This window comes from Phyllostomus hastatus, unplaced genomic scaffold, assembly GCF_019186645.2.
Source record: "Phyllostomus hastatus isolate PE091 unplaced genomic scaffold, TTU_PhHast_1.1 phas_contig_17, whole genome shotgun sequence".
Lineage (NCBI taxonomy): Eukaryota > Metazoa > Chordata > Mammalia > Chiroptera > Phyllostomidae > Phyllostomus > Phyllostomus hastatus.
The window spans coordinates 12,205,325-12,233,178 of NW_025333664.1; the positions used below are offsets into that span (position 1 = coordinate 12,205,325).

At 53.8% G+C, this 27,854-nt stretch overlaps 1 protein-coding gene across 2 annotated transcripts; it reads right to left on the reverse strand.

Annotated features, from left to right (window-relative positions):
* Positions 1-6,216: 6,216 nt before the first annotated feature.
* On the reverse strand, positions 6,217-27,708 carry L3MBTL1 (L3MBTL histone methyl-lysine binding protein 1). Of its 2 annotated transcripts, none has more exons than XM_045833579.1 (21): positions 27,573-27,708; positions 27,176-27,402; positions 26,562-26,703; positions 26,125-26,275; positions 25,851-25,986; positions 25,099-25,180; positions 24,270-24,358; positions 23,659-23,763; positions 22,595-22,730; positions 22,174-22,265; positions 21,020-21,171; positions 20,508-20,584; positions 19,873-19,958; positions 19,567-19,677; positions 18,980-19,094; positions 17,982-18,081; positions 17,627-17,824; positions 17,487-17,536; positions 13,690-13,847; positions 13,238-13,300; positions 6,217-8,977 (listed from the first exon to the last, which is right to left on the reverse strand). In XM_045833579.1, the coding sequence occupies exons 1-21, from the start codon at positions 27,706-27,708 to the stop codon at positions 8,843-8,845; spliced, it is 2,541 nt and encodes an 846-aa protein (XP_045689535.1). In that variant the 3' UTR covers positions 6,217-8,842. The 2 variants fall into 2 exon arrangements, with proteins under 2 accessions (XP_045689535.1, XP_045689534.1); XM_045833578.1 differs by having other exon boundaries at positions 25,851-26,001.
* Positions 27,709-27,854: the final 146 nt, after the last annotated feature.

Sequence of the window (27,854 nt, forward strand, 5' to 3'; positions counted from 1 at the left end):
CTTCCAGTTACTCATTAACCGCTGGGCCTGAATCATGGTGCTGACTGCACCCACTGGCTCCTCAAAGGTCCTGCCCTGGGGAACCCTCTGAACTTTTAAAAGCTACTGTACAACTGATGTGACCTTGGTTGGACAAGTGACTTCAGCTCCCCAAGCCTCATGTGAATTCTGTGTCCTGACTCACAGGGGGGTGGGGAGGTCTCTGAAGTTCCTTTTAATACTGTCACATTTTTATTGTCTGAAATCTTGCCCTCACCCTCCCAAGTTCAGCTCAAATGCTGACTCCCACTCGGCCTTCCCTGATTCCACCAGCTGAGTCACTCTTCCTCTCTCTCAGAGCCCGGAGAACAGGCCACCCGAAGGGCAGGTCACACACAACTCTCCCCTCTACTGGTCCCCGATAGGACCGCCGGCCTCTGCGGTCAGCCCATTTCGTGGGCACCTCCAGGGAGAGGCTGCTCACACCCGACATGTCTGGCACTCTCTTGTGCTGAGCCAAAGCCTGCCACCCAGAGCTCGCCTGCACCGGCTCTGTCTGGGCACCATCCTGGGACAACCAGGGCTGGCTGAGACCCAAGCCCTGCTCTGCCCCTCCGACACTTGAGGCTCAAGGCCCAGGGCTCAGCTCTCCCCAGGTCCCTGGAGGGAAGGCTGTCCCTGGTTGACCTGAGGGTGCCCAGACTGAGGGTTCTAACTCAGGGTACGGATGGGGCCTGGCCTGCTGGACAGGTAAGAAAAGCTCCACCCAGTGACCCCTTTGTCAGCAGGCAACTCAGAGTCTGACCAGCACACTGGTTTCTTCAATTACATCTCATTAAAATGTCAACAGCATGCCCTGGTTGGTGTGGTTCATTTGGTTGGAACATCACCCCGTGGACTGAAAGTTCACAGGTTCGATTCCTGGTGATGGCACAGAGCCAAGTTTTGGGTTTGGTCCCCAGTTGGGGTATGTTCAGGAAGGCAGCCAAGTCAATGTTTCTCTCTCACAGCGATGTTTCTCTCCTTCTCTCTCTCTATCTCTCTCCCCCTCTCTCACTGAAGTAATGAAAAAATGTCCTCGGGTGAGGATTTAAAGAAATGAATAAATAAAATGTCAGCAACTTCCCAGTCATTTCTAGTGCTTTAAAAGCTGGCTGCTTGTCCTGGCTGAGTAGGTCAATTAGGTTAGAGCATTGTCCTGACCCGGTTGCAGGTTCAATCCTGGATCAGAGCACAAACAACACACCCATCAGCTTGTGACTGGCCCTGCCCAAATCGGGGTGGGGCGGCAGCCCAAGTGCACCAAGCAAATCAGGGCAGAGCCCTGGGTCCTGCCCCTTTCTGGAGCGGTCCTGTCACCGTTGCACCAAGCCCCACCCCCGCACTCCCAAAGCTGGTTTTTAAAGACCCGGTATAATGGTATTGCCTAAACTGTATTGGAGATTTCCAGCCCACAGCAGACTGTGAAATAAAAGTGGAAGCTTCTTCTCCAAACCATTTTCGATCACATTCCTGGAGGTAACTGCTGTTAACTAAACCCTGACTGTCCTTCCCGACTTTGGCGTGTGCCCTCATCTATGTATCTCATACACTTTTATCCCCAGAAAAATGGGTCATACTACCCATAGTGTTCAGCCACTCACTTTTTTCTCACACACACCTTTCCATGTCAACACATGAAGATTCAACCTTAAAAAAAAATCAACATCTCATTGTATAATGTGGGATTAATTTTCCTGCCCCTGTTCCGTAGTCACGGTTCCTTTGCTGGCAGACATTCAGGCTGCTATCAATTTCGTAGTAAGTCTAACAAGGCTGCAGAGAACATCTCTGTGTTACTGTCCCGTGGCCAGGTGCTAGTGCTTCTGTCTGCTAACTGCAAATAAAGGTGTCGGGTTAATGCTGACCTCCCTACCAAATCACTGTATAAAGCAGTACCGACCGCCACGGCTGTCAGCGGGGCTTACACTTGCCCTTTCCCCAGGGCCACCCCTACTGTGAGGCCACTGAGGGTGCACATCACCTTCCCATCTTCCCCCTCCTTTTCCCTTCCACCCTCCCATCTTTTCTGTCCAACTGGCCAATTCCGTTGTTTGGGTACGAAGGGCAAAGATATGTCTGTCCTCAGGGATGGGAAGGAAAACGACTGAACCAATGAGAACCCAAGTCCGTGAATGTTGCCTCCACCCTGCGATTCCGCAGCCCACTTTCCTGTGCTTATCCAGCCCCCCGCGCTCCTCCCCCTGCTACCCTCACCTGCACACACGCTGTCACGGCTGCAGAGCCACCCGGAGGGCGTAACAGGCATGGGGTTTTAATAACTGCCTCATGTGAGGATTTGAAATATTGAATACACTTACATGTACACGAACATACACATGTGATTCTCTCGTAAGTGCCCTGCTACAGTGGAAATGATCCTTTTAACACAGTAACATAGGTTTCAGTTTTATCCTTCCATTCTCTCCTGGACAGTCGCTCCATTGTCAACCGGGCCCTTCCCTCCCATCACGCTGGGCATTCCCTTCATCCTCGTCTTTGCTGTCTCTCCTGTTTCCTGCATCCTGTTTTCCTCTTAAGATTTTTTTTAATTGTGGTTAAATCTGTGTAACATGGAATTTGTCTTTTTAACTGTTTTTAAGTGGACAGTTCAGGGGCATTAAGTACATTTTCAATGCTCTGCAACCATCATTACTATGTAGTTCCAAAAGTTCTCCATCACCCCAAAGAGGGACTCAGTACCCATTAAGCAGGAACCCTCTATTCCCCTTCACTCCAGCCTGCCAACTTCTAATCTGCTTTCTGTCTTTACCAGTTTGCCTGTTGTAAATCTTTCACATGAGTGAAATCACATATTTGTCCTTTCCTATCTGGCTTATTCTATTTAGCAAAATGTTTTCAAGGTTCAGCCATGTTGTTTATTCCTTTTTATGGTTGGAGAATATTCCATTGTATGGACATACCACTTTTGTCTACTGATTCATTCATCAGTAGACACTTGAGTTGTCTCCACCTTCTGGCTGTTGTGCATACTGCCTCAACAAACGCTGTCACACAAATACAGTCCCTGTTTTCAAATCTTTCAGGTGTATATTTAGGAGTGGAGCTTCTGAGTAATATGGTAATTCTCTGTTTAGCTTTTTAAGGAACCAAACTGTTCCTAAACAGCCCAATTGTTTTGCACAGTAGCTGCACCGCTTTACATTGCAACCAGCAACTTCTCCACATCCTTGCCAACAATTGTTATTTTTCCTTTTTCAAAAAATTATAGGAATCTTAGTGGATGTGAAGTGATATCCCATTGCGGTTTTGACTTGCATTTCTCTGATGACTAATGATGTTGAACACCTTTTCAAGTGTTTGTTAATCATTTGTGTATCTTCTTTGGAGACATGTCTAGTCAAGTCCTCTGCCTGTTTTCTTATTTGGGTCGTTTATCTTTTTGTTTAGTTTTAGGAGTTCTTTGTATATTCTGGATAGTAAACCCTTGTCAGATATACAATTTGCAATTATTTTCTCCCATTCTGTAGGTTGTCTTTGCACTTTCTTGATAATCTCCTTTCATGCATAAAAGTTCTTCAGTTCTGAAGTTCAACTGAACTATTTTTTCTTTTGTTGCTTGTGTTTTCGGTGTCCCATCAAGGATCCATTGTCAGTTCCAAGGTCATAAAGATTGAACTATGCTTTCTTCGAAGTGTTTTATGCTTTTAGCTCTTATATTTAGATATTCATACCATTTTGAGTTCATTTTTGTATGTGGTGTAAAGTAGGCATTGAACTTCATTTTTTTCTCAACTTTATGTTTTTTACATGTGGAAATTCAGTTGTCTCAGTCCTACTTCATGAAGAAGCTGTCTTTCTCCATTGAATGGACTTGACACTCATCTAAAATCAATTGCCCAGCCCTGGCTGGTGTGGCTCAGTGGATTGAGTGCCGGCCTGTGAACCAAAGGGTCACTGGTTTGGTTCCCAGTCAGGGCACATGCCTGGGATGCAGGCCAGGTCCCCAGTAGGGGTGTGCAAAAGGCGACCACACATTGATGTTTCTCTCCCTCTCTTTCTCCCTCCCTTCCCCTCTGTCTAAAAATAAATAAATAAAAATAAACAATTGCCCATATGGATTTATTTCTGGACTCTCAATTCTTCTATTCAATTGGTCTTTATGTTGGTCCATATGCCAGCATCACACTATTTTGATTACTTTATCTTTGTGATAAGTTTTGAAATTAGGAGAAGTGACTCCTCCCATTTTGCTCTTTTACAAGATTGTTTTGGTTTGGGGAGGCCCCTTGCCATTCCACATGAGTATGAGGATCGGCTTTTCTATTCCTGCAGACAAAGGCCATTGTAATGTTGATAGGGTTTGCATTGAATCTGTAGATCACTTTGGGTAGTATTGACATCTTAGCAACATTAAGTCTTCCTACCCATGAACACTTGTGCCTCTCTATTTTTTAAGCCTTCTTTAATTTCTTTCATCAATATTTTATAACTTTCTTTCATCTCCTTGTTTAAATTTATTCCTAGGTACTTTTTTAGATACTATTGTAAGTGGAATTGCTTTCTTAATTTCTTTTTTGGATTGTTTGTTGCAGATAATTAGAAATACAAGTGACTTTGTGTTGAGCTTACACTCTGCAGCTGTGCTCAATTTATTTAATAGCTCTAGCGGCTTCCTTGTGGATTCTTTATATATAAGATCATGGCATCTACAAGAGATAGTTTTGACTTCTTCCTTTCAGATGTGGACACCTTTTATTTATGTTTCTTATCTACCTGTTCTGGCTGGAACTTCCAGTCCAATACTGAATACCAGAGGTGGAGCTGGGCCTCCTTGTCTTGTTCTTGATCTTAGGTAGAAAGCTTTCAGTCTTTTGCCACTGAGTATGATGTTAGCAGTGGGCTTTTTTTTTTTTTTAAATAGATGCCCCATTCCTAGTTTTCTGACTTCTTTTTATTGTGAAACAGTATTGATTTTGTCAAATGACTTTCCTGCATTAGTTGAGATGATCATGTGTTTTTTTCCCCCTCTCATGCTAGTAATGTGATATATTATAAAGATTGATTTTCTTACATTAAACTATCCTTGTATTCCTGGGATCATCCTCTTTTTTTATGTACTCTCTCATTCTGATGGATCACATCCTCCGATGCCTTTCAGAGGAAAGGTGCAGAGGAGGCAAAAGTTTGAAACCTGGCACTTTTCTGGGCAATATTCTCAACTTTATCTTTCAGCCTTGCATTCAATTATTTTTCTCTCTGCAATCACATTTTAAATTTCCAAACATCCTTTCTTGTCTCTCAATGTTTCTTTTCCTTTTATAGCAGCCATGGATGGTCGAGGATCTCGCTTCCGACAAGTAGAAAAACCACCTCTCCTGCTGTGATGGTCAGGGAAGATGGAAGACAGATGCGGGTGGAAGGAGACTAGCAGGTGAGGTGGTAGAAATATGGGGGTGTTCCTTCTGATGAATTCCATGTTCTCTGTGACACAGATGGGGGGGACATCTACTGAGATGACATGGAGGGTAATGGGGTAGGAGGTTTCAGGAGTATAAAAAGGGAAGTCAAAGCCAAACCCCCCCAAACCCAGCTGCTTCCTGGGCAGCCCTGAGGTTTCACGTTGAAGCCAAAGACTCTCGGTCAACCATGGCCAGCACGCTGCTCAGTCAGCTAAGTTCCCGGTCAAGATGTGGGAACGACGGGCTCTTAGATCCATGGTTGGCATTCTTCTAGCCAAGTGTCTGGAAGAACAGCAGGGCAAAGGAATTAAGGATATTGGCAAAGAAGGGGTTGATGTGCTTGACCATGACCTTTGTGCTACTTTCCCATCTGCTCACAGTCTCTGGAAACCTTAACAAATTCTAATTGTTCGGTGCGGTATTTCCCCACCTGAAAGTTTCAGGCTATTTTAAAAACTGAATACTTCGTTGACTTCTCTGCCCTTACCAGTCACGAACTGTCAAGGCTCAGGCTTTTCCCACTATCCTCTGTGAACTCCCACTGTGTATAATTCTCCATGTAGATAGTATGTGCATATATCTTTATCCTGTGTTTATCTTTAAGACAGAATAAAAATCAGATTCTTTAGGGCCCCTAACAGCAGAAAGAACACTTCATGCTCTTCAGTAATGGTATTCTAGATATTCACTTGGTGTTTGCTGGACATTTTACCATGGCAATAGAACAAACTACGCATGTCATTCAGTTATTCAAGTTTATTTATGTTGCTTCAATACAATGACAGAGCACACCACATTTGTTTGGAACTCCTTCCCCCTCATGAGTCAAGAGTCACTTTATCTTAAACCAGAAGATTCTCTTCAAGAACACACACGTATGTGCGCACACACACACAGCAAGTACAAAACCCTAACTCCACCAAAGTGCGTGTGAATGAAAGTGCAAACAGGCTTCGTTTTCAAACTCTGGGATCATTCTCTCTGCTTTAGAAATCAAACAGAAAGGTCCTCACTGGCCTGGACCAGAGCTGGGTGAGGCTGCCGGGCCAAAGTGTAAGTGGTGGCCGCTGCTGCGGAGCCTGGGCAGAGGTCACATGGCACCAGGCGCCAGCGCCCATGCCCTCCCCTCACTGAGCTCCCAGGTCAAGGTGCGATGATCTCATCTTGGGACAGGTGAATGAAGGGGCAGTGGGGTGGACAGGAGGCAGATTTCTTTCTCCTTTTTAATGACTTGGTTTCCTCCCAAAGAGTTGGACATTGGCACAACAAGTGGTGAAGCCCCAGAGTTTGGGGGCCTGGGAGCCCTTTTCTCTACGGCCCATGGTCCATCCTGCCTTTCCAGTAGGCAAGCGCACGGTTGGTAAACCCACTGGTGAAGGCATCCCAGCCCCACTCAGCTGTGTGGACTTGCTGCCTTCTCCTCCCACCACAAAGCCACCGAGCATCTCTCCCCCATCTCAGCCGGAGCCGAAGCCAGAGGACTGGTGAGTTTGCTACCACCCCAGCAGCCAAGACAGAGAGGCTCAGACTGGCTCTGCCTTACCCTCTAGCCAATGGTGACGCCCAGGCAACTTCAGTAAACCCGAGCCTCAGCGGAGGCAGGGCCTGCCCACGCCCTCCCTAGAAGGCTGTGCGCACAGCAGACTCTAAGAGCTGAAAGGGACAGAACATCTAAAGCTCTGGGGGCGGCGGTGGGGCACGCTGGGTGCAACTGGGGAGGCCTGAATGGCTGCCAGCAAAGCTGTCTGGTCCCTTGCGAGAGAGGACCCCTTCCTGGGCTGGGGCAGGAAATCAACTGAACCTTGGGTTTCCCTCCTCTATTGGAAAGATAAAGCTTCATATTTTAATAGTAATAGCCCTTGACATTTTCCTAACGCTGAGCCTCACGTCAACACCCTGCCAAACACTTCTGAGAGTGCCCTGCACATGCACACGCACACATACACACTCACACATCAAGACAGAGGGGGTCTGGGGAAGTCCCCCACCCCGCCCCCGCTGCACACCTCGCAGGCCGTGGGAGCTTGGCAGCTGCTCCTCACCTCCATGTGGGGCCCACTCCCAGGCTGCAGGCAGGGTTGGCAGTGGCTCATTGGGTGCTGGGCCCCCGCTGGGACAGGAAGGTCAAAGTCCCACAGTCCCAGCAGGCACCTGGCTGGCAGTGTAACACTGATGGAGAGTGGTAAGAAAGGCTTAAAGGACACAGAGAATTCAAAGACAGAATTCACCTCCCCAACCCCCCAACTTCAAGTCATCTTTGTATAACTCCTCAAGAGCAGGCCATTTAAGGGCTAGGTCGATGTGATGTTATAGGGTGTGTGTGTGTGTGTGTGTGTGTGTGTGTGCCTGACAGAGTGTTACATTCCCTCGACAGGAGGCCTGGCAGGCATGCCCCCCCCACCCCCACTGTGGGCAACACCTTGGCTGAGACCCACGGCTGCAGAGAAGGGTGCTATGCCCAGCTCTCGGAGCAACCATGCCTGCTGCAGCTGCCCCTCTGACCAGAGATCTGAGATTGTCTCACACCCGGGCCCTGGCTACCCGGCCAGCTAAGCTGCCTCGTCCCCACGCCCTCAGCAGCGAGTGTACAGGGAACGTCCATGGAACCTCACCCTCTGCTGCAGAGGGAAAGCGCTCTGCCCGCCCACTCTGCTGGAAACAGGACGTGGCATGGGACACTACCAATGCCAAGCAGTCCAGAACGGGGCCTGTTTAAAAGGTGTTGTGGCTCGGAATCCCTCACGTCTGGGTAAAAGGGAGAAAGGCAGCTGAGACTCCCATTGGATCCTAGAAAAACACGTTTTTGCGGTTCACCCACCCAGGGGAAGAGCCAGCAGGGTCTGGGGGCATTGGTGGGTGGTCCTGCCCAGCAAACCAGGCAGGATGAGAGCAGCACAGGGGGCGGGAGGCGGGGAGGAGTCTTTCTGAGTTGATACATTTGTGGCAGGGTCACCTCTTGGTAGGAGGGAAGGAGACAAGGAAAGAAAAGCACAGAGATGCCAAATAGGGTCTCCTGGTCTACCAGACTATCCTTAACTGCTAACAAAAAAGACCCTTTGGTGATTAACACAAGGTGACTAGAGACACTGTGGGCTGCCGCAGGCAGGGCACCCCATCCCACTCCACCACCAATGCTCCCTCAGCGCAGTCGCACCCTCACGGGCACGCTGACGAGTGCCAGGACTTGGGGGCTGGGACTCCATCTGCCCCAGGGCTCCTCTGCTTCCATGTATCTTGTCGGAAGAAGCCCCGGAGAGAAGAGGGACCGCCCCTGGTCAGACACAGAGGGCGAGCGGTGGGGGCACAGGTGGGATATGAGGAACTTGAGTCACGAAGGAAAGAAGCATCAGGTGTAGAGGGAGGCCCGGCTGGGGCTGGAGGAGGGCCCAGCCCCGCGCCAGTCACTTTAAGGTGTCATCGGCGTTTTTGAACATGAGAATGGCGTTATAGATCTTCAAGGCTGGGCCCAGCTTGACGCTCATGATCTTCACAATGTCCGCCTGTGTCAGCAAAAGGAAGGCCTCGCCGTCAATCATCTGAGGGTTGGGGGAGGGAGGTGGAAAGCGGAGAAGGTGGAGAGGGTCATGGGGAAGGAGTGAAGGAAGGTGGGCATGTGCATGGGGAGGGGAAGGGGAGAAGGAAAATGGGAGTAAAGGATACGTGGGGGGAAGGAAAGGACGAGGGAGAGGGAAAGAAGAAGGAAAAGGAGAAAGGAGAAGGGAGGGAGAAAGGAAAAAAGGAAGACAGCCATGGGGACAGAGAAGGAAAGAAAGATATCCACTGGTTTCCCCATGTTCACACGCACGCACACACGCATGCACACACTTTCTTTCTACTGGACTTCGGTGTATATCTGCAAAATGTTTTGAGTCCTCACTGACATAGCTTCAAAAAACCTGCTGTCACTGTCCCCACATGAATCCACTGGTCAATCTTATTCCTGTTAACAGACAGGTGGGCATGCCAGCCAAAGGATCACAGTATTACCTATGAGCTATGAGAGAGAGACAAGGCGAGAGACAGAGAGATTGACTCCATCTAAACCTAACCATGCCTTGGGATCTAACTTCTAGCTCATGGGAAATGCAGGGGTTGTCGGAACAAGCTGAGTGACACCACAAGGCAGCAATCAGACAAATCCATGAGGGCACATGCTGCAAGACTTTTTCCAAGGGTTCCGGTGCATCACTCAGAGTCTTCTCACTCCAGTAACTGCTGGGGCTGATTCTAGTTCTTCACAGCAAAGGTCAGAGTTTTGGTCCAGCAGTTTGGGACTGCGTCAGGGGACAATGGGATTACTGAAGAACATAGAAGACGTTGTATGTGTGCTGACGAATATGGGGAGTGTTGAGCCATAATGTCGGCAGGGTCATATTTGACCTCGAAGGTAGAGGAATTCAACGGGAAAATTAAATAAGGCAAATCAATAATCCACCCTCAGCAATAGCCCAGAGCTGAGGATAGGACCAGGGAATTTCCCAAGTTGAGGTAACCTTAGAGAGCCACACGTGCAACAGTGAACAGAGGCCAAGCTAAAATCTAATCAGCACTCTCAGCACCTGGTGATGCCCTGGCTGGTGTGGGTCAGTGGCTTGAGTGGCGGCCTGAGAATCAAAGGGCCACCAGTTTGATTCCCAGTCAGGGCACATGCCTGGGTTGCAGGCCAGGTCTCCAGAAGGGGGTGTGAGATAGGCAACCACACATTGATGTTTCTCTCCCTCTCTCCCTCCCTTCCCCTCTCTAAAAATGAATAAGTAAAATCTTTAAAAAAATAAAATAAATTTTTAAAACATCTGGTGAGGAGACTTCTACGCCATCACAACAGAAAGACATGGCCCACAGGCACCCAGGAGAAGGGGACACTTGGGGAGCAAGAAGTTGCCAGTGTTTATCGGCTGCACGGTCAGCAGAGTCTCTTGGCCCCTCCTGGGAGCCCCCATTACACCGGGCACGCACCTCCCTTGGAGCCCTTACCACATGCTACCAGAAGCAGCAATGCACCATTCTGCCTCCCCTACTACGTGCGAAGCCTTGGGAGTGGGGTCTCCTGCTCTTTTCCTTCCGCATCCTTGTCACCTTATATGGGGCTTGGCACAGAGTGGGTATCAGTACTGAATACATTTAACAAACACACAGGGCTACAATAAAGATGCCCAAGAGGACTGGCAGACTCTGCTCAGGACCGTGAGTGCCAACTACCACACTGGAGGGACTGCCCATCAGACCAGCTATCCGTTTTGCTCTAATTCCTCACTCACGAAGCTTCCATCTACTGACTGGTCTGCATCCTGGCTAAAGGGCATCTTGCCCAGTGTCCCTGAATATGCTGACTGCATCCGTTCAGCCAGAGAGAACTCCGTCCCTGGGGAGATTGATGACGTGGACCAGACCTCGGAGAAGGCAAGCTCCGCCCCCACGAAGGTCTACACTGAGACACTATTGGATACTGTGGGTCTACCAGCACATTGTCTCTGTTCTGGCCATTGCTTTTTTTTTGTATTTCAGAACATGCTGAACCGAGACATCAGCAGATGTTCCCAGGAGAGACAGCTCTTCTCCCCACACGGGGACAACACGAAGCCTAGCCTGGACTAGAGGATTAAATCTTGGGTGGCTCAGCAGCTGGCTGAACGAATGTATTCAAAGAACATTCATTTGTGATTTTTTGTCACATAAAGGAAGGTCTCCAATAAATGCCACGCGGTTCTGCTCTGTCTCATGAACACATGTGGGGAAGACTTGGCTTATAACACAGAAGGCTTAGGCTGGAAAGGCTTATTAATATCAGAGATGACCAGAGCTGAGATTTAAAACAATGAGACTATGAAACAAACAAGATAACATTTAATAGGGAGAAATGTAAAGTCTGACATTAGAGGAATGAAAAAACCAGTGGTACAAGTAACACACTGGCAAGTGTGTCTAGATTACGATGGATAATTGATATCAAAGGCACTGAGGTCTTTCCTGAACCCCAAACTGGTGTGATGTGGCTATAATAAAGCCAGTGCCATCTTAAGTTTTGCTCCCCAAAATACAGGGTCCAAACTGAGGGGAAAACAAAATGTCTCTTGAGTGTGGAATATTTATAAAATGGAGCACTACTCAACAATGAAGATGGACGAACTACTGGTAGACACAGTAACACGCACGCACCTCAGAAGCACGTCACCGAGTGAAAGGAGACAGACAGAAAAGCGCACATGCTCTACGACTCCGTCACACGAAGTGCAAGGGCAGGCAAAACCAACCTGTGGTGCTAGAAAGGAGAACAGTGGTTGCCCGTGACACTGGAGACTGATGAGAGGGGCCGAGAAAGAACTTTCTGGTTTGATGGAACTGTTTCATATCATGACCAAAGCCTTGGGTTCAGAGTGAATACATTGCACAAATCTTGTGGGAGTGCACTTTTGAAACGGGTGCATTTCTCGCCGTGCACACTAGTTTTCCATTTAAGAACACCCAGGTGTTGGTTCATCAGCAGTAGCCCGTGCCCCGCTCTGCCGAGTGACAGCGGCGGCGAAGGGGTAGGCCACGCGAGTGTGGGACCGGGCGCATGTGAGTCATCTCTGTACCTTCCTCTCAGGTGCAGTTTTGATGAGAACCTGAAACTGCTCCTCAGTAATAAGGTCTTTTTAAAAACAAAAAGCAAAGCCATCTGGAGGAGCAGCAGCCCAGGTGTCCTGTGTGGGTCAGAGGGTATGTGAAACGCAGGTGCAGCTCTGGACGCACGTTACCATAAGGTCTCTGACCTGGGAGGAGCCAGGAATGGGGAGGAGTCAGGAGCCCCACCCGGCAAGGATCTGATGCAGAGACTGGGGTGGGCCTGCGGTGGGGGAGGGGCAGACTTCCTTCTCATGGGCGTCCGTCTGCGGGGCCCTGATGGAGAGCAGAGACTACACTTTCCTGGGAGGAGGGGTGTGCATTCTTTGGAAGGGAGACCTAAACAAACTCAAAGGTCCCTTCCAGTTTCAAACTCTACGAAGTAGGAGAGACACGATAAAGCTCTTCATTTAAGGACAGCTACACGTTAAAAGTCAGAACCACCATGGATTGAACTCCCTCTGTATCAGTTATTCTGGTATAGTGATATGATTTATATATTACTCTATAATATTATGTATAATATTAATAGAGCATAGTGTATATGTTATTCTATAGTCATATAATAGTATATATACTAGTGGTATAATGATACTAGACGTTCTGATACAATGATCCATTCATCATTGCCAAAGCTCACAATGGCCTTGAAAGGCAAGCATCATTACACCTACTTTATCTCAATTTCACACGTAAGAAGATGCAGGCTCAGTGACTGTCAAAAGCTCTGGCTGGCAGAACTGGACTCAAACCCAGCTGTCCGCAAAGCTAGCATTCTTGTATCTACAGCTCACCGCTTCTTATCTTTGGGGAGCTTCTGGGTCCTGGCCTGAAGTGCGGGTTAGGACCCTTGCAGTAAATGGCACTACCTGTGCCATTCGAAATGCCCTTTGATGGACTGACCGAAGGAAAGCTGGGAAAACAAAAGATCGGCCAGAGAGCAGGGCGAGGAATGGAGTCTGGTCTCCGGGGTGCTTCTCCCTTCCTGGGGGTGGTCTGACCGCAGGGGCTTCCCAGTGGGGCCGCGGTCCACACCAGACTTTCCCCAGAGGTGCGGTCACTCTGCCCACTCTCCCCCAGGGGGGCGACAGAGGGCCATGCCTCTCTGAGGGCAGCACTGGTGAGGACAGCTGCTTCCTGCCGTCTCCGTGAGTGACCTTCCTCTGTCCCCACTCTGCACCTGCCTCACTCACCTCATCTCTGAAGAGACGTGCTTGGTCCTCACAACCTGTCAGGGTCTGAACGAAGCCGGAGACCTTGAAAATCAAAGAACACATGTTGCCAAGGAGACCGACCCAGGAGTACACGGGAGAGGTGGCCTCCTCTGGCCTTGGCGCCTTCAGGGCTGTGACAATGTTGCTTGTACATATCAGCCTAAGAGGATCCTTGCATGTCTCTGCTGCTGGATTTCCAGCTGGACTGGCAGCCTGCCCCCACCCCATCCATCAGATGAGCCTAAGGAACAGTCTCTCTGTCAGTCCCTGCTGGGCAACCAGGAGGGACTGTGCACTCAGGGGATGAGCGGGAGACAGCGTCAGGGGCAATGTCCACCCCTGTCTGGCAGGGGGGCCTTTGCTAAACCAGGGTTTCATGGTGCCAGGGAAAAGTGGGGGAGGGAGAGGGGGCAGGGGCCCACACTCCTCACCTCGTCGATGGTCCACTTGGCAACTGTCGAGGCTGAGATGCCCGCCACCCCCGGCAGGAGCTTGCAATGCTGCTCCCAGCACACTGAGAGTGACCGGTCAGGGTGGGCCGACAGGGCTGACATGAAGAGGGACTGGTGGATGACATCGGTCGTTAGTGCTGGAAAGCAGAGGCAGAGGCTAGCAGGCCAATGCCGGGGACTACCCTGGCCCCAAAGCCCCGTGCTACTCAGGACTGTGGCCAAGAAGGCAGTCCAGACCAGACTCCTCATCTGGGGCTCGCTCCTTCCAGTAAAGTGGGTTCCTCACTTCACAGACTCTCGGCTGTTTGGAATGACCCTACCCCATCCCTCTGAGGCCACACCTCTGAGGTCGCCTCTGAGGCGACATCCTGGCACCAGTCTCTAGATGTTGGAAACCACCCTGCCTGGTTTCAGAAGCTGTAACCCCCCCACCAAGGCTAAGGCTGAGGGAATGACCTTGGAACTGTAAACCACCAAGGAGACAAAAGCTTACTCCCTGGCAGGAGCTCTGCTTCTGCTCCTACTTCACCCTGCCTGGCCCCCAATGTTTGGTCGGTTAACCAATGACAGGTAAGATTCCCCAAGCGGGGAACGACCTAGGACAGGCGTGATCATGTGGGAGGCCCCCAAGGAAGGACTTGGGGGGCTATAGCAAAAGGGGGTGATGGACCCTTGCCCCTTGACTTTGACAAAGCCTGAGTCCTCATTCTGTCTACAAGAAGTCTCCTAATCTCTTGGCTGCCTTACTTCCCCTGCCTGACTTAAGCCTAAACAATGACAGAAGGTGGTGCAGCCCTGTGCTGGAAAGGGCCGGTTCCCTGGGCAATCAGGCCTAAGAAAGAATATGTAAAATCCTGTGAAATCTGCTTTGTTTAGAATGCTCTCAATTAAATGATAAGGGTCCAAGCAAGAAGTGAGTTTGTTCCTCAAAGTTTTACAGCTCTTTAGCTATCTGACCCTGACTCAAAATAGGCCTTCAGGTTCCTTGTTATTTGATCCTTACTTCCTGGCAATGAGTAATGAGCTTTACCTGAATTCCTGAGTAAAGGAACCCAATCAAAGCCCATTGAGGAAAAGGCTCTTGGCCCTTCTCCTTTGAGAGATTGGCCACCCTTCCTCCCCAAGCAGATCATGTCTTGGTAGACTTATTCTCATCCGAGGCGGCTGGGCATGGGGAGGGAGGGGGGCGCTGTGGGCGGAGCCCACATCTAGACACCTCACACCCAGGTGGCCCCCGCACCCAAGCCAGCACAGCCCAGGCAGGCATCAGAAGCCCGTTCTGTCTGTCCTCCTTTCCTGAAGTCCTTTCGGGCCCTCACTAACTTGCTCTTTAATGCTGGGGAAGTTACATAGTGGGGGTCTCAGTTCCCCAGCCGGTAAATGAACAGGTTGGGAAGGAAATCTCTGCGGTTTCCTCCTGTTCTCTCGCTGACACTCAGGGGGCTGGGAAGGCCCAGGAGCGGGGAAGCAAGCTAAGCCCTGTCCTCCGCAGGCAGCCTTCCCTCCCTGGAGCAACTGTTTACCAGCGAACGCTGGAGCCCACGCTGAGGACGTCTACCCATGGCTGCGTGAGAAGCCTCTGGAACAAAATCCAGCGACCAGTGTCCCCTCTGTGAAAGAGCCAGCTGGTAGAACAAGGGAGCCCTGCACAGAGGCGACAGGCCTGAGCTCTGGCCCCTGCTCTGTCCCTGAAGGGCCTGGAGGCCCTCTCCTGGGAAGACTTAACTCCCCTAGCACTCAGGAAATTTCTGGAATGAACACAGTAGGCATGCACCCTCTGGTGGTCAGAACGTGGCCCTACAATGGAAGCCGACCAGGTATTCCACAGGGGGGTAGAAGAGGGGCCACTGCAGTCCCATCCCCCAAAGCCCTCACTCTGAGGGTCCGGAGGCAGGCCAAGGCCCTCCCCAGTCTGGCCTGGGGCTGCAGGAATCGCCTTCTGTCTCCAGCAAGAAGAAACAGTAAGAACAACACCCCGGGGGAGGCAGGCCAAGACCAGGGTTAGTGAGAACTCCCGCAGGTTATTAAACACTTTCAGGACCATCTGATTTAAGCCTTCCACCACCATTTAAGAGGGGCACCATTGTCATCAGGATTTTACAGACGAAGAAATCGAGGCTCAGAGAGGCAGCATCACCTGCTCAAGGTTTCCTGGCTGGTAAAAAAAGGCCGTCTGAGTTCAGGTTCTGCTCGGGTTACAGGGACTGTCCCCGAAGCACTTGAATCACTTGGGTCCCACCCAGAAACTGTGCAACAAGCCAGGTGATTGCTCATGGTCTCTTCTTGCCTTAAAACGATTTGCATTCAATTCCACTGAGGCGAGATCCCCAGTGTCCCTGCTGTGTATCAGGCCCTTTCCTACTGGCCAAAGATGTGACATGAATGCATCACACAGTGGAGGGCTCTGTGGCCTTGTCACCCTCCTTCAAGCATGCTATGGGCTAAACAGTGTCCCCCCACCCCTGGCTGGTGTAGCTCAGTGGATTGAGTGCTGGCCTGCAAACCAAAGAGGTGCCAGTTCGATTCCCAGTCAGGGCACATGCCTGGGTTGTGGACCAGGTCCCCAGTGGGGGGTGCACGAAAGGCAATCACACATTGATGTTTCTCTCCCTCTCTTCCCCTCTCTTCCCCTCTCTCTAAAAAGAAATAAATAAATATTTCCTAAACTGTGCCCCTCCCCAATTCATATGCTAAAACCCTAGGCCGGGTGCTTCAGAATGTGATTATAAGTGGAGAAAGGGCCTTCAAAGCGGTGGGTAAGTTAAAATAAGATCATAAGGGTGGGCTCTCATCCAATCCGACTGGTGCTCTTATGAGAAAAAGCATTTGGAACTCGCAGAGAGATGGGGATGGCGGGCACACGGGCATAGCGGGAAGACCAGGCGAGGGCACAGCGAGAAGGCAGAACCTGCAGCCCAGAGGAGAGGCCTCCAAAGAAACCAAACCTTTCTGTACTTCGGACTTGGACTTCCAGCTCCCGGAAGCAGGAGAAAATGAGTTTCTGTTGTGCAAGCCCGCAAGTCTGCGGCACTTGGTTGTGACAGCCGAGGCCAGACAACGGCAATGGAAAGCACACTGACACTCGGGTCGGGCGCTCTGTGTCCGTTATATCGGCCGCTCGCAGCAGGAGCAGTCAGGCCTGAGCTCAAATGCCAGCTCTGCTCCTTCCCAAGTGAGGGACCTCGAGCCAATGACCTCCCTGTCTGAGCCTCCCATTTCCCCCCTCCCAGAAGGAGAGAATAGCCCACCAAAGGATGCTGGGAGAGTCAGCGACAGTGGACGTAAAGCCCCTGGAACAGTGCCCATGAACCCTGTAGTGGGTGCTCAGTGAACCCTGGCAGTGACCACAACCACTCCAGGTAGTTGACACCCGGAAGGCAGTTATTCATGTTTTCTAATGAGGAAACTGAGGCTCAGAGAGGTTAAGTGACTTGTTCAAGGTCACTCCCAGGGAACCTAGAATTAAGAAGAACAGAGCCGGGGGCAGCACTTGACCTTACCATGGAAAACCAGAGGCCCAGGGAGGCTCTGTGTCTCTCCCACAGACTCCCAGCAAGGCCATGGGTGCAATGGGACTGGAGCCTGTGGTCATTCAAGGCCATTCAAGGCCCCATCCGTACTCCCGCCACTGAGCTATGCTCCCCAAGTATCTCAGATGAAGAGATACAACGCCCCCTTCCAGCTTCTTTTCTCTGGACTCCGTCACCGCCCCACTCCAATCCCACCAATTGTAAACAACGCGTGGAGGCCATGGGAGTGAACCACCCTGGACTTACTCGGGAAATCTTCTTGTGGAATCTTCCGAAACTTTGGGGGGCGCCCAATCCTGGAGAGAGAGGGACCAGGTCCGTGGCGGGGCACCAGTGCCTGGCCCGGCCCGAGAGGACACGAGGCCCCGCACCCTTGCCCTCCGCACCGGCCGTGGTGGCGGGGCTTCTTCCTTAGGGAGAAGCCCGAGAGGTTCCTCTTACGGGCCGAGGCCTCCGAGTCCGACAGCTCCGCCTTCAGCCGGCTCTGGTTCCTCTCAGCCAGCGGGCAGCCCGAGAGGCAATGGTGAGCCGTGAACTTGCCTGTCACGTGGCCAGACCCATCACAGCCCGGAGTGGGGCACTTGCTGGGGAAGAAGAAGGCACATAAGGTGGGCTGGATCCGCTTGTTCCCATTCGGAGAGGGTCTCTAGTGAACCCTGAGGGGCCGCACACAGTAGGTGTAAAACAGACCGTCTCTGTGTGAACAGTGCCTGAGGGTCTTAGCAGGAACCCATCCCTCACCGGTGGTGGAAGCTGTACTTGGAGGTCCTCGTGGGCGGCAGGCTCCGATAGCTGAGCGGGGGACACCCCCCAGGGGAGGCAGCGCTGGGCTCTCTGGGTCCTGGGGGAGCAGGAAGAAAAGAGTCAGCATAGGGCCCTGGGGCTGGGGTGGGGTGGGGGGAATGGGCAGCAGGGCAGAAGCGGTTTCCACGGCGAAGGCCAGCACCGGGCACTGGTTCCCCAGGTACAGGGGCCCTGAGCTAGGCGGTGACACCATCTCCTGCTACTGGGTGTCCGCCCCTCTGTGGGGAGTGAGGGGCTTGGCTCTCACACACGTTGGTGAAACCTGCAGGCCGTGCCCTCTGTCCCTTTGGCGGGGGGGCGGGGAGATCAACGCAGAGGTGGTGTGTGTGGGCACAGCAGTGCCTCAGGAGCCCCGACAGGCAGGTTCATGTCATTCTCTGGTTGTGTCCCTGTGTCATCCCCCAGACTTTGGTCATTTCCTTAGGCTCTGCCCATGCTCGGAGAATGATCGAGACAGATCAGCATGCCACCGTGTGAGACAGACGTGGCAGCAGCAGGGAAACAGGGCGGGGGGTGGGGAATCCTGAGCACGAGGACTGGAGCTGAGCGGTCCACTGATCTGACCTCTGACCCCTGCCTGTGGGGACGGAGACGTTATTTAACAGAACCAGCACATCCTCAGCAGATGCCACGCATGCTCTGTGTGGTTCTGCCGGACGCAGAGAGAACTCCCTGGCGTGGAACTACCTCCTGAGCACACACTCCCAAGTGAGTTTCCCCTTCACACCTCAATACCCCAAACCCAACTGCTTAGTACAGCAGAAACCCCGGGAGCAGGGAAGCAGGGAGAAGGCGTGACCTCAGAGTGCGCTGTGGCCGCCAGAGCCCTCTGTGTCAGACCTGGGCGTGCTGTCAGGGAGGGGGAGGTACGAGCATGGGGTAGGGTGAGGCTGAACCCGAGTAGGAAAGGATGAGGGCGCCCTAGGGGTACGCACGGAGAGGAGGCTGCAGGGGATGCCCTGTCTTGGAGCACCAGCCAGCGGGGTGGATGTCCGGGTGGTCGGCATCGATCCAGAAGTCATAGGCGTGACTCCAGCCGTCGAAGTGGAGCTGGGGGGAAAAGGTAGTCAGGTGTTCCTCGTGGAGCCTGAGGCCCTGCAGGCTCCAGGAGGCTCTCCCCACCCCCGGGGCCTGTTAGGAGAAAGATCCTGGACTGGAAGGACCAAGGGGCCAACTCCACAATAATCTCTCTGGGCTGCAACATTTTCCAAGGGCTTCACTCATTGAGTTATGGGCACCTCCCATCAATCCTCGCTTAGGACTGGGATTATTAGGCCCATTTTACAGGAAGAATGTTAAGGCTCTGAGAAGGGAAATGACTTGCTCAGGCCTACAAGGGTAAGTCACACATGAGGGTAGAATGAGACCCAACATCTTTGGCCTCAAGTTTAGAGCTCTCTTCACCACAACGTGCAATCTCCCTTACGTCTGGCTCACGCCATGCCCTTGACTTCGAATTGATCTACAGAATTCCTATCCAATTGGTCTGTTCGCTTCCCCAGCCCATGGGGCCGGGGGCTACCTTTACTCGATGGTCCTCCACATCCTCCACACTGGCCACACGGATCAGGGCTGGGTTCCTGCGGTCCACGGCCTCCAGCTTCATGTTGACCAGAAAGCTGTGTGGGGGTCGCTGCAGGGGGACAGCAGCCCTCAGGCCAAGGCCCAGGTCAGCAGTGCTGAGGCCTCAAGAAGGAGGTCCACGTGCTGTGCCTGGGAACCTGGGGCCTGCCAAAGGGGCGAGTGTGGGGGCAGGGCACCATCCTAGCTGGCCAAGGGCTCCAAGCCTTCCTGAGCTCAGCTCCGGGGACAAGGAGAGCCGACTCACCACCTTGAAGGCCCAGGTGGGCACAGCAGAGGCCCCAGTTTCTTCCAGGTATTTCTCCCAGCAGAAACTGTCAGGGTCAGGGTAGTCTGGAGGAGAGGAGGAGAGCAGTGTCCAGCGAGCGCCCAGGCACAGCGGGAGAGCTCTCTGCCCTGAGGAGGCCCGTGGAGCACCATCTCCCAGAGCATCACCACGGCCAGCTCCTTGCAGGGGGCTCCCGAGGCAGAGGGTGCTTGCGAGCGCCTCACCACCTCCCAGGGTACAGGGCTGTCCGGGAACCCTGGTGCCCATCCCTCTCCACCACCCTGTTGCCCCAGCTCCAGCCCAGCCCCACGTGAACCTTTACTGTATGTGGGCCCATGTAACATTCTCTGAAGGGGAAGGGTACACTCTCTTCACTCTGGACTCCTGTACCCTTGCTTGGGGGGACAGGGTTTATCTAACTTTCTTCTCTTAAACCCCCACACAGTCTGGGTTTGACAGGACTCTCCTAAACTTAAAGGGGTCTCCATTCCCAGGCACAGAAGCTGAGGTTCCAGGACACATCTGTCCCCCTCACCCTGGCCCCAAAGACCCAGCAAATGAGGCACTGGTACGGGATCAGGGGACAGGGCGGCGGGGTGAGGCCTCACGGTCACCTTGTGGAGGAGTGAGGGGCTTTCCTTGCTTCTGGCACCAGCCCACGGGGTGGATGTAGGGGCTGCTGGGGTCACACCTGAAACCCAAGAATACTTCACTGTCCCACATGAAACTTGGAGGCCCTGAGCCTGCTGTCCTACAACAGTGTGGTGTCAGGGCCCACCCCGATTCTACTTCTTAGTGAGAGTTAGACGGGCAGCTCCTGAGAAAGTCAGAAAACTGTCGCATGAACTAACAGCTCAAGCACCGCCATCCTGTCTAAGGGCGAACCATGACTCTCGGGGATCTGTGCATCTTAACCCTGGTATTTTCAGATGATACCACTAATTTGGCATTGTGTTGTGATACAGATCAAATCCATAGGATGGTCCCTTATTCCCCTAAACATATACTAGGTCCAGGGCTGGGCGGGGACCACACAGTATCTAAGTTTTTGAAGTCCTGCCTCCCGCCCCCTGCCATCCGCTCACCACCCCCTCCCGCCCCAGGGAAGCCTGGGCCCTCCCACTACCAGTAATCGTAAGTGTCGTCCCAGTTGTCGAAGTGCACCAAGAAGCGGCCGTCCACCACGTCGGTCACACTGGCCACACAGACGAGGGACGGGTTCATGCGGTCCACAGCCTCCAGCTTCATGCCCACCTGGAAGCCCAGGGGTGGGGGAGTCTGGGGGCAAGAGGAGGGGCTGCCATGGCCAAGCCAGGCAGGCTCGTGCTAGCCTGGAGCCCACCGGCAAGGGAAGGAGCGGCTTTCCTTCCCTAAGGGTCATGCTGGGGGCTGGGGGCTGGGAGAAATGGGCAGAATCACAACCCCAGCCCAGAGTCACTCAGACACTTCTGGCTTCCCAGGTACATGCAGAGGAAGCTTCCCTGTGGCAGAAGATGAGTGACGCAGGAGGCTACACATTCACCCAAACAGCGTGCCAGGCTGAGCGCAGCCTCCCTTACCCTGTGAGACAGCTGTCATCATCCCCATCTTATAAGTTAGGTAACTTGCCCAGGACCACAGTGCTAGCCAATGGTGGGGAGAACTCCCTCAGTCACTTGGGAACCTGCGAGTAAGGTCTCTGGGGCTGGACTGGAGTGGGCAGTAACTACCCGAACGGCATGGCGGGGTCCCGGGCCCAGGAGACCCTGGACTTTGGATATGGTGATATTTTTAATGGGGGTTCCTTATATCTCTCAGAGCTTTTGCTTGGGATTAGGAGATACTTGAACTGCTGGGTGCAGCTGCCAGCTGCCTTGAACAGAGAAAAAGACAAGGGGTGAGTCTGTTGGGCCTAAAGGCAAGAGCCTTGATGTCGGGCAGAGAGAAGGAAAAAGCAGCTCCCGGGACAGAGGCTTGGACCGCGCACCAAGAACTACAGAGCAAACCAGAGGGGGAGACAAGAACGGCGACCTCCCCGAGTGCAGGCTGGGTGGAGCACCAGGGCCTCCAAGGGGGTGCGTGGAGCAGAGGATTTCTGCCGAGGGAACTGGGGACAACCTGTGCCCGGCTTCCCCCTCTGGTCGTGGCCTCGCCAGCGTGCCCCTCCCATCTGGTAGGAGAGGCCGGAACAGAGCTGAGAGTACCAGTAGACGGGCTCTCCTCATTAAGTCAGACACGCTGGGCCAGCTGCAGCGCCTCTGTCCCCGGGGCAGGTGTCCACTCTGGCTGAGGGGCACTCACGTGGCTCTGGCTCACAAACAGGTGCTTGGGGGCAGCCTGAGCTCTTGTGCCGCGCAGGTACTGACTCCAGCTGAACTCCTCCTCCTTGTAACCTAGGCCCCTCGAGGGGGGGGGACGAACAGAGCGCCGTGCAGAGGCTGGGCTGCAGCGAGGGCACCCCACACTAAAGCAGCAGAATTGGGCAGGCCTGAGGACCCCACAACCCTCATGAGAGCCTGACTGGGGACCCCCTGCTGAAGCAGGACACAGCCCAGGTGGACTCTCAGAGGGCGAGGGCAGAGCAGAAGCCTTGGGGCCAAGACATAGCAGGAGGTGGCGAGGACAGGCTGGCTGTGCAAGGGGGAAAAGGCAGGGGTACCTGGGGGAAGAAGGGATGGGTCGCAGGGCTGCTGCCTCCCATGCCAACCCAGCTAGGCCTCACCTTTGGGGGGCTGCAGCTTGTGCCCAGTCTTCTCGAACCAGCCAGCAGGGTGGATGTCAGGGGAGTTGGCATTGACCCAGAAGTCATGGCACTCGGCGTACCCATCAAAGTGCAGACGGAGACGGTAGCCACAGACCTGGCTCCGCGAGGGGGGACCACAGGGACTCTGATGCCAGCAAACGCCCACTCCCTTGCCCTCACCTCCCCCGCCCGGCCTGGTCGTCTCGGGGGCTCTAATGCTGGCAGGCGCCCCACCTCCCTTCACTCCCAGGTTTCTCCCCATCCTGAACCTTGTCCCACACTCTCCCATCCTGCAATAGGGACAGCTCATGTACTCGTGAGCCCTGAGTTCCGGGTTCAAGACAGGCATGTTCTGTGGCACCCTCCTGCCCTTCAAGACCTAGCCAGAGCGCCAAGGGGACTTCCCAGGGCTCAGGCCTGCTCAGGGCTCTGGTGACCTTTTCTTCTGCTCCCTTCTCTCACTGCTCCCCACTCGCACACTCTGCTCTGGCCTCCCTGAGCTAGTGGCAGCTCCTGGAACGTGTGGCCCGCATTCCACATCCCAGAGCGTTTGCTCACTTTGCCGCTGCCACTGCCCAGGACACCCTAGTTATGCACAGTCGTCTCTCCAGCCTCAGCAAAGGAGGCCCTTCCTGTGCGAAGCTTCTCCTGCCCCCTCAGTGCTTCTCTGCACACGTCTGCCCCACACCTGTGGTCTGTCGCTGGTATGTTCACCTGGCTGACTCCCACACAACAGTGAGCTCCTGGAGGACAAGGACCTGGTTGGATTCACACCAACCCCCTGCCCTCAGGACATCCGCAAGCTCCCCAAGAACTGCATACCCACCCGTTTGGGACCATCACCACCCCTCACACTTTGTCTGGAGCTTTTTGTTCAGTTTTCAGCTTTCTGTGTGTTCCGCCTTAATCCCCCACTAGACTACGTGCTTTCTGAGGGCAGGTCAGCATCTTCCCTATCTGAGTCCAGGCCCCCAGGGCCCCGGACAGGCTCCATCCATTTATCCTGAGAGACATCATTGGAACGGTGTTGAGCCCCCGCTCACCTCGGCCACGGTGAGGATGAAGTACATGGATGGGTGCTGAGGGTCGATGCCTTCCAGCTTCATGCCCAGTCTGAAGCCATTCTTGTTATGAGGGACCGCCTGGTACTGTCAACGCACAGATTGGAGAGGACCCAGCTTCCATCCAGCCTTATCCTTGCCTAGCGGGCTTGGGGTGAAGGAGCTCCTTTAGGCCCCACCCGCCTGGGACTACCAAAGGGACAACTTCTTTGAGGTCTTTAGTGCAGTGGGACAGAATGGCCCTCAGGTCCTTTGAAAAATGTGGGCCGAGTCAGGGCTGGACTTAAGGGTTCCCTCGCACCCGAGTCATTGAAAGATCAACATACAGAATTGAGTAGCAGGCGCCAGAATTCCAAAGTCTGCAGGCCCGGTCCTGGGTGCGCCTGGGTTCCACCTCCCAATTTCTTCCCACCCTGTACATCCCTTATAGTGGACTCTTTTCTACTCTGGGCCCCTAGTCAGTGCCTCCCCTTTCCATCCTGACAGTCCTTCAGGGGATGTCAGACACAGAAAACACCAGAAGGCCTGCGTTGCGTGGTGAGTCCCTTGACTGCGAATACAAGCATTTCCTAGGCAGAAATTGTCCCACTCACGTCCTGGAAGAGGCTGACGGGGGCGGTGATGGCCTTCTGCTCCTCGAGGTAGGACTCCCACGACCAGCCTTCCTTCTTCTCCCCTGGCGCTGTGGACAGGAGACAGACGGGTGGGCAGGGAAGAGTGGAGATGGTCATAGAGAGAAGGCCCGAGAGCCAGAGCCGACTACGTATGACCTTTGTTCCATTTTTCTTAGAACCAAAGGGTCAGAATGGGGGCCAAAACGGCAAGGTCAGACCAATGGCGAGTACAGACTTGCTCAGACCACCAGAGGGAAACAACACCACGTGACACTCAAGCCTTTGGTTACCGAGCCTGGCGGTGAGGCCTACTTCCAAGGAGGTGGAGGATAAACAAACACACAGTATAGCCCCCAATAAAGAACACACATATAGTAATACACAAAGCGTAAACATTGCTTCTCTCTTTTTTTAAAGGGTCTCTTGTGCCCACTTTTTGTTATTAAAGTATGTATGTATGTATTTATTTATTTATTTATAGAGAGAGGCAAAAGGTGGAAGAAAGAGAGGGAGAGAAACAGTGATCAGTTGCCTTTCTCACACCTCCAATTAGGGATCTGGCCCACAACCCAGGCATGTGCCCTGACTGGGAATCGAACCAGCAGCTTTTCAGTCCGCAGGCTGGCGCTCAGTCTACTAAGCCACACCAGCTGGGGTATAAACATTGTTTTTCTCACACATGCACTAACTCATGCTCACATATATGTGCATAACACATCATCTCAGTGGTGACCTACACTCCCAGCCTCACACATCCAAGTGTGTAAACACATATCACAGGGATATATAAACACGCCGGTCATCATACCAGGCTGGCTGCCGCTCCACTCCTCACTCTCTGGGGTGCCAGCAGGGGGCTGTCCCTCTGGAGCCTTTCCTTCTCGCTTCTCCTGTGGAAGGCAAGCCTGGCTCCAGCTTCTTGTCCTCATGGGTGTGGGAGAAGCCCCAGTTGCTATTCCTGGCCCATGCCTGGCTCTCTGACCACATGGTGTTTGGCCCAAACAGGTGAAATTTCTCGTAGGTCACCAGCAGGAAAATAGCTCCAGCTGACAACCCCCCACCAGCTGGGTCCAGACTCACATGAGTAGCCACCCCCCACCCACCCGCCACACCCCAGCTACACAACCCGACTACAGTTCTCTTCGTTCCCAGGTGGGGAAACAGGATGCACACACTTGCCCTGTGCTCATTGTGCCGGCCCCCTGGAACTTCTTGCCCTGTCTTTTCCTGCTTCTCTGCAAATAGAGCCCTGTGCTCCCAGGCCACTGGCCTAGTGCCTGGGTTCCAGCGACAGAGCTCTCCATCTGACCACACCGCTGTCTTGGGTGCTGGTCCATGTGAGTGTGTTTTAGCCCCGAGGCTGGACTGAGATGGGAGCTCCAGAGAAGCAGGAAGAGTGTTTATTCACCCGCCTCCAGCCAGGTACGGGACCTGACTCAGGATGAGACCCTAAAAGATGAGTGAGTCTTCGCTGGCCCAGCCCCATGACCTGGACTGATGGAGAGGATAGTGGGAATTGAGGAATAGCCTCCCCCTTCCCTGGCACTGGCCTCTTCCTACCATGGCGTCTGCCTCCGACTCCTCCTCTGATGGGCTCTGGTATTCCCTGTGCTTCCTCTTCTTCATGGGTTTGTGGAGCTCAGAGGTGCTGGTGCAGGAGGACTTCTGGCCTGAGGAGTTCTCCACTATGACTGACCTGAGGGAGCGGCAGCTGAAGGAAAGAACCAGTGACGACCCACCGGGCACCACCCAGGCCCTCTCCTAGGCCATGAACAAAAATGGGGCTTTGGGGCCCCAAAGCAGAGCAAGTAGAGAGGTACACCCTGATCCTTACCGCTCCTGGAAGAGCTGGGGACAGCCACCACTGGAGGAACCAGAATCTGGACAGGAGCCTAGCTGAGGCTCACACACCTGGCACTGACAGGGGCCATCATCCTTTGGGGGATCCTGAGAGGGATCTCCTGGAGGGTCCTGGGGGAGGTCCGCTGTGGAGGCCAAAGGGGCCTCAGGCCACCTACCCCATCCTAGCCACATCCAGGCTCCTCCCACTTCGGAGTCCAGGCTTCTCGAAGCCCTTCCTCCACCTAGGTCCCACCTCCTCGGGCTCCCCTACGGAGCAGCCCCCACCCCGTCCTACCCCACCTCCCAGGCTTCTGCATCTTAGGACTAACCCCTGGGCGCACCTGCAGGCACCCGGGCCTCAGGCCGGACCTTGGCTCCTTAGGGAGCTCCACCCGCGCAGGGGCCCAGCCCCGGGCCTAGGGCTCCTACCCGGCTGTAGAGTGCCCGCATCGCCACCTCCCGCCGGGGCCTCGCCAGCTTCGTACTCGGCCACATCTTCCCGCCGCAGTTCCGGGCTTGGGGGCTGCTCGGCTCCCACCATGTTCAGTGGAGGGTACTCGCTTATCCGGAACTGGAGCGCGATAGGACCTCAGGATGGCGATTCCGGTACCGGCCCTCGACCCACCTCCAGTCGGCACTGTAGCTCTCCCACCGTCTTACTCAAGCCACGCCCCCAGCAGCTCACAGGACACCGCTTTTGGTTGCCCCACCCCTAAGCCACGCCCTGAGACTCCTGCAGGCCTCGGCCCCAGGGCGCCTCACTGCTAGCCTCTCTCCTAAAGCTTCGTCCCTGAGCAACCTTCTCCAAGCCACGCCCCCAGACATTCTCCACGAATCTGGTCTCTAGGACCCCTCCTGTCTCGAGCTCAGAGTGCCTCCAAGCCACATCCCTAGATCCCTTACTCAAAGCCACACCCCACCCACCGAGTCCTGCGTCTCCGCCAGCTATCCCCCACTTTCCACCTCAGGCCCCGCCTCCCAGCCTGCAGGCACCACCCCGCAGCTGCGGCTGCCTGGGCCCGCCAATCCCCAGAGACACTGACCCTTAGGCCGCTCCCAGGAGGTGGGGCCTCGGCCTCGGTCCACTCCAGAAGCCGCACAGTGCTGGCGCTGGAGCTGGCTCCCGGCCCCGCGCTTAACTGCGGCAGAACGGTGGCAGTGACAGGTACGCTGCCTGACACTCGTTGCGGGGCGCTCACATGGATCGGCTCCCGCGGAAAGCAGGACACATCCAGAGAACTGCTGGGCAGGCCAAGGGTGGCAGAGCTGGCTGTGAACAGATACAGGAACAGACACGACACAGGTGAGCCCGGTGGCTCTGCCCCAATCCCGCCATGCATGTGTGTTGGCAGGTGAAAAGTATCATCTCTCCCCAGGATCCACACCTGCTTTGGCAGATATGGGAATGCGCCTCCTCCCCAGACCCCTGGTTTGGCCCACCTGGAATGATGAAGGCAGTGGAGGGCAGGTGAGGGCCGGAACCTGGGCTGTCTCTGGCCACCAGGTGCACGCTGACCTCCCCTGTGGACGGCCCCTTCAGTGTCCTCAGCATCTCCATTTCAGCATGCCCCTCCATCCTGGTAGGCCTACATTCAGAACACAGCCCCCAGGTGATCAGGGAGGGAAGGCGCTTCCTCGAGGAGCTGCCCACCTTCAGAGATAAGCGTAAGCCCCAAGGGGAGTATATGGTGTCTTAGGAACCGAGCACCAAGCCTGGCTCCC

Bases quoted from the DNA above. Each gene is read 5' to 3' on its own strand.
- L3MBTL1 (XM_045833578.1), bottom strand. From the start codon at position 27,708: ATGGAGGGGCATGCTGAAATGGAGATGCTGAGGACACTGAAGGGGCCG. The intron at 19,095-19,566 runs GTAGCCCCCGGC...TTTTCCCCCCAG, and splicing joins TGGAGGACCATCGAGTAAAG to CTCCACTTCGACGGCTGGAG. The intron at 13,301-13,689 runs GTGAGGAGTGTG...TTGATTTTCAAG, and splicing joins CCAAGTGGACCATCGACGAG to GTCTCCGGCTTCGTTCAGAC.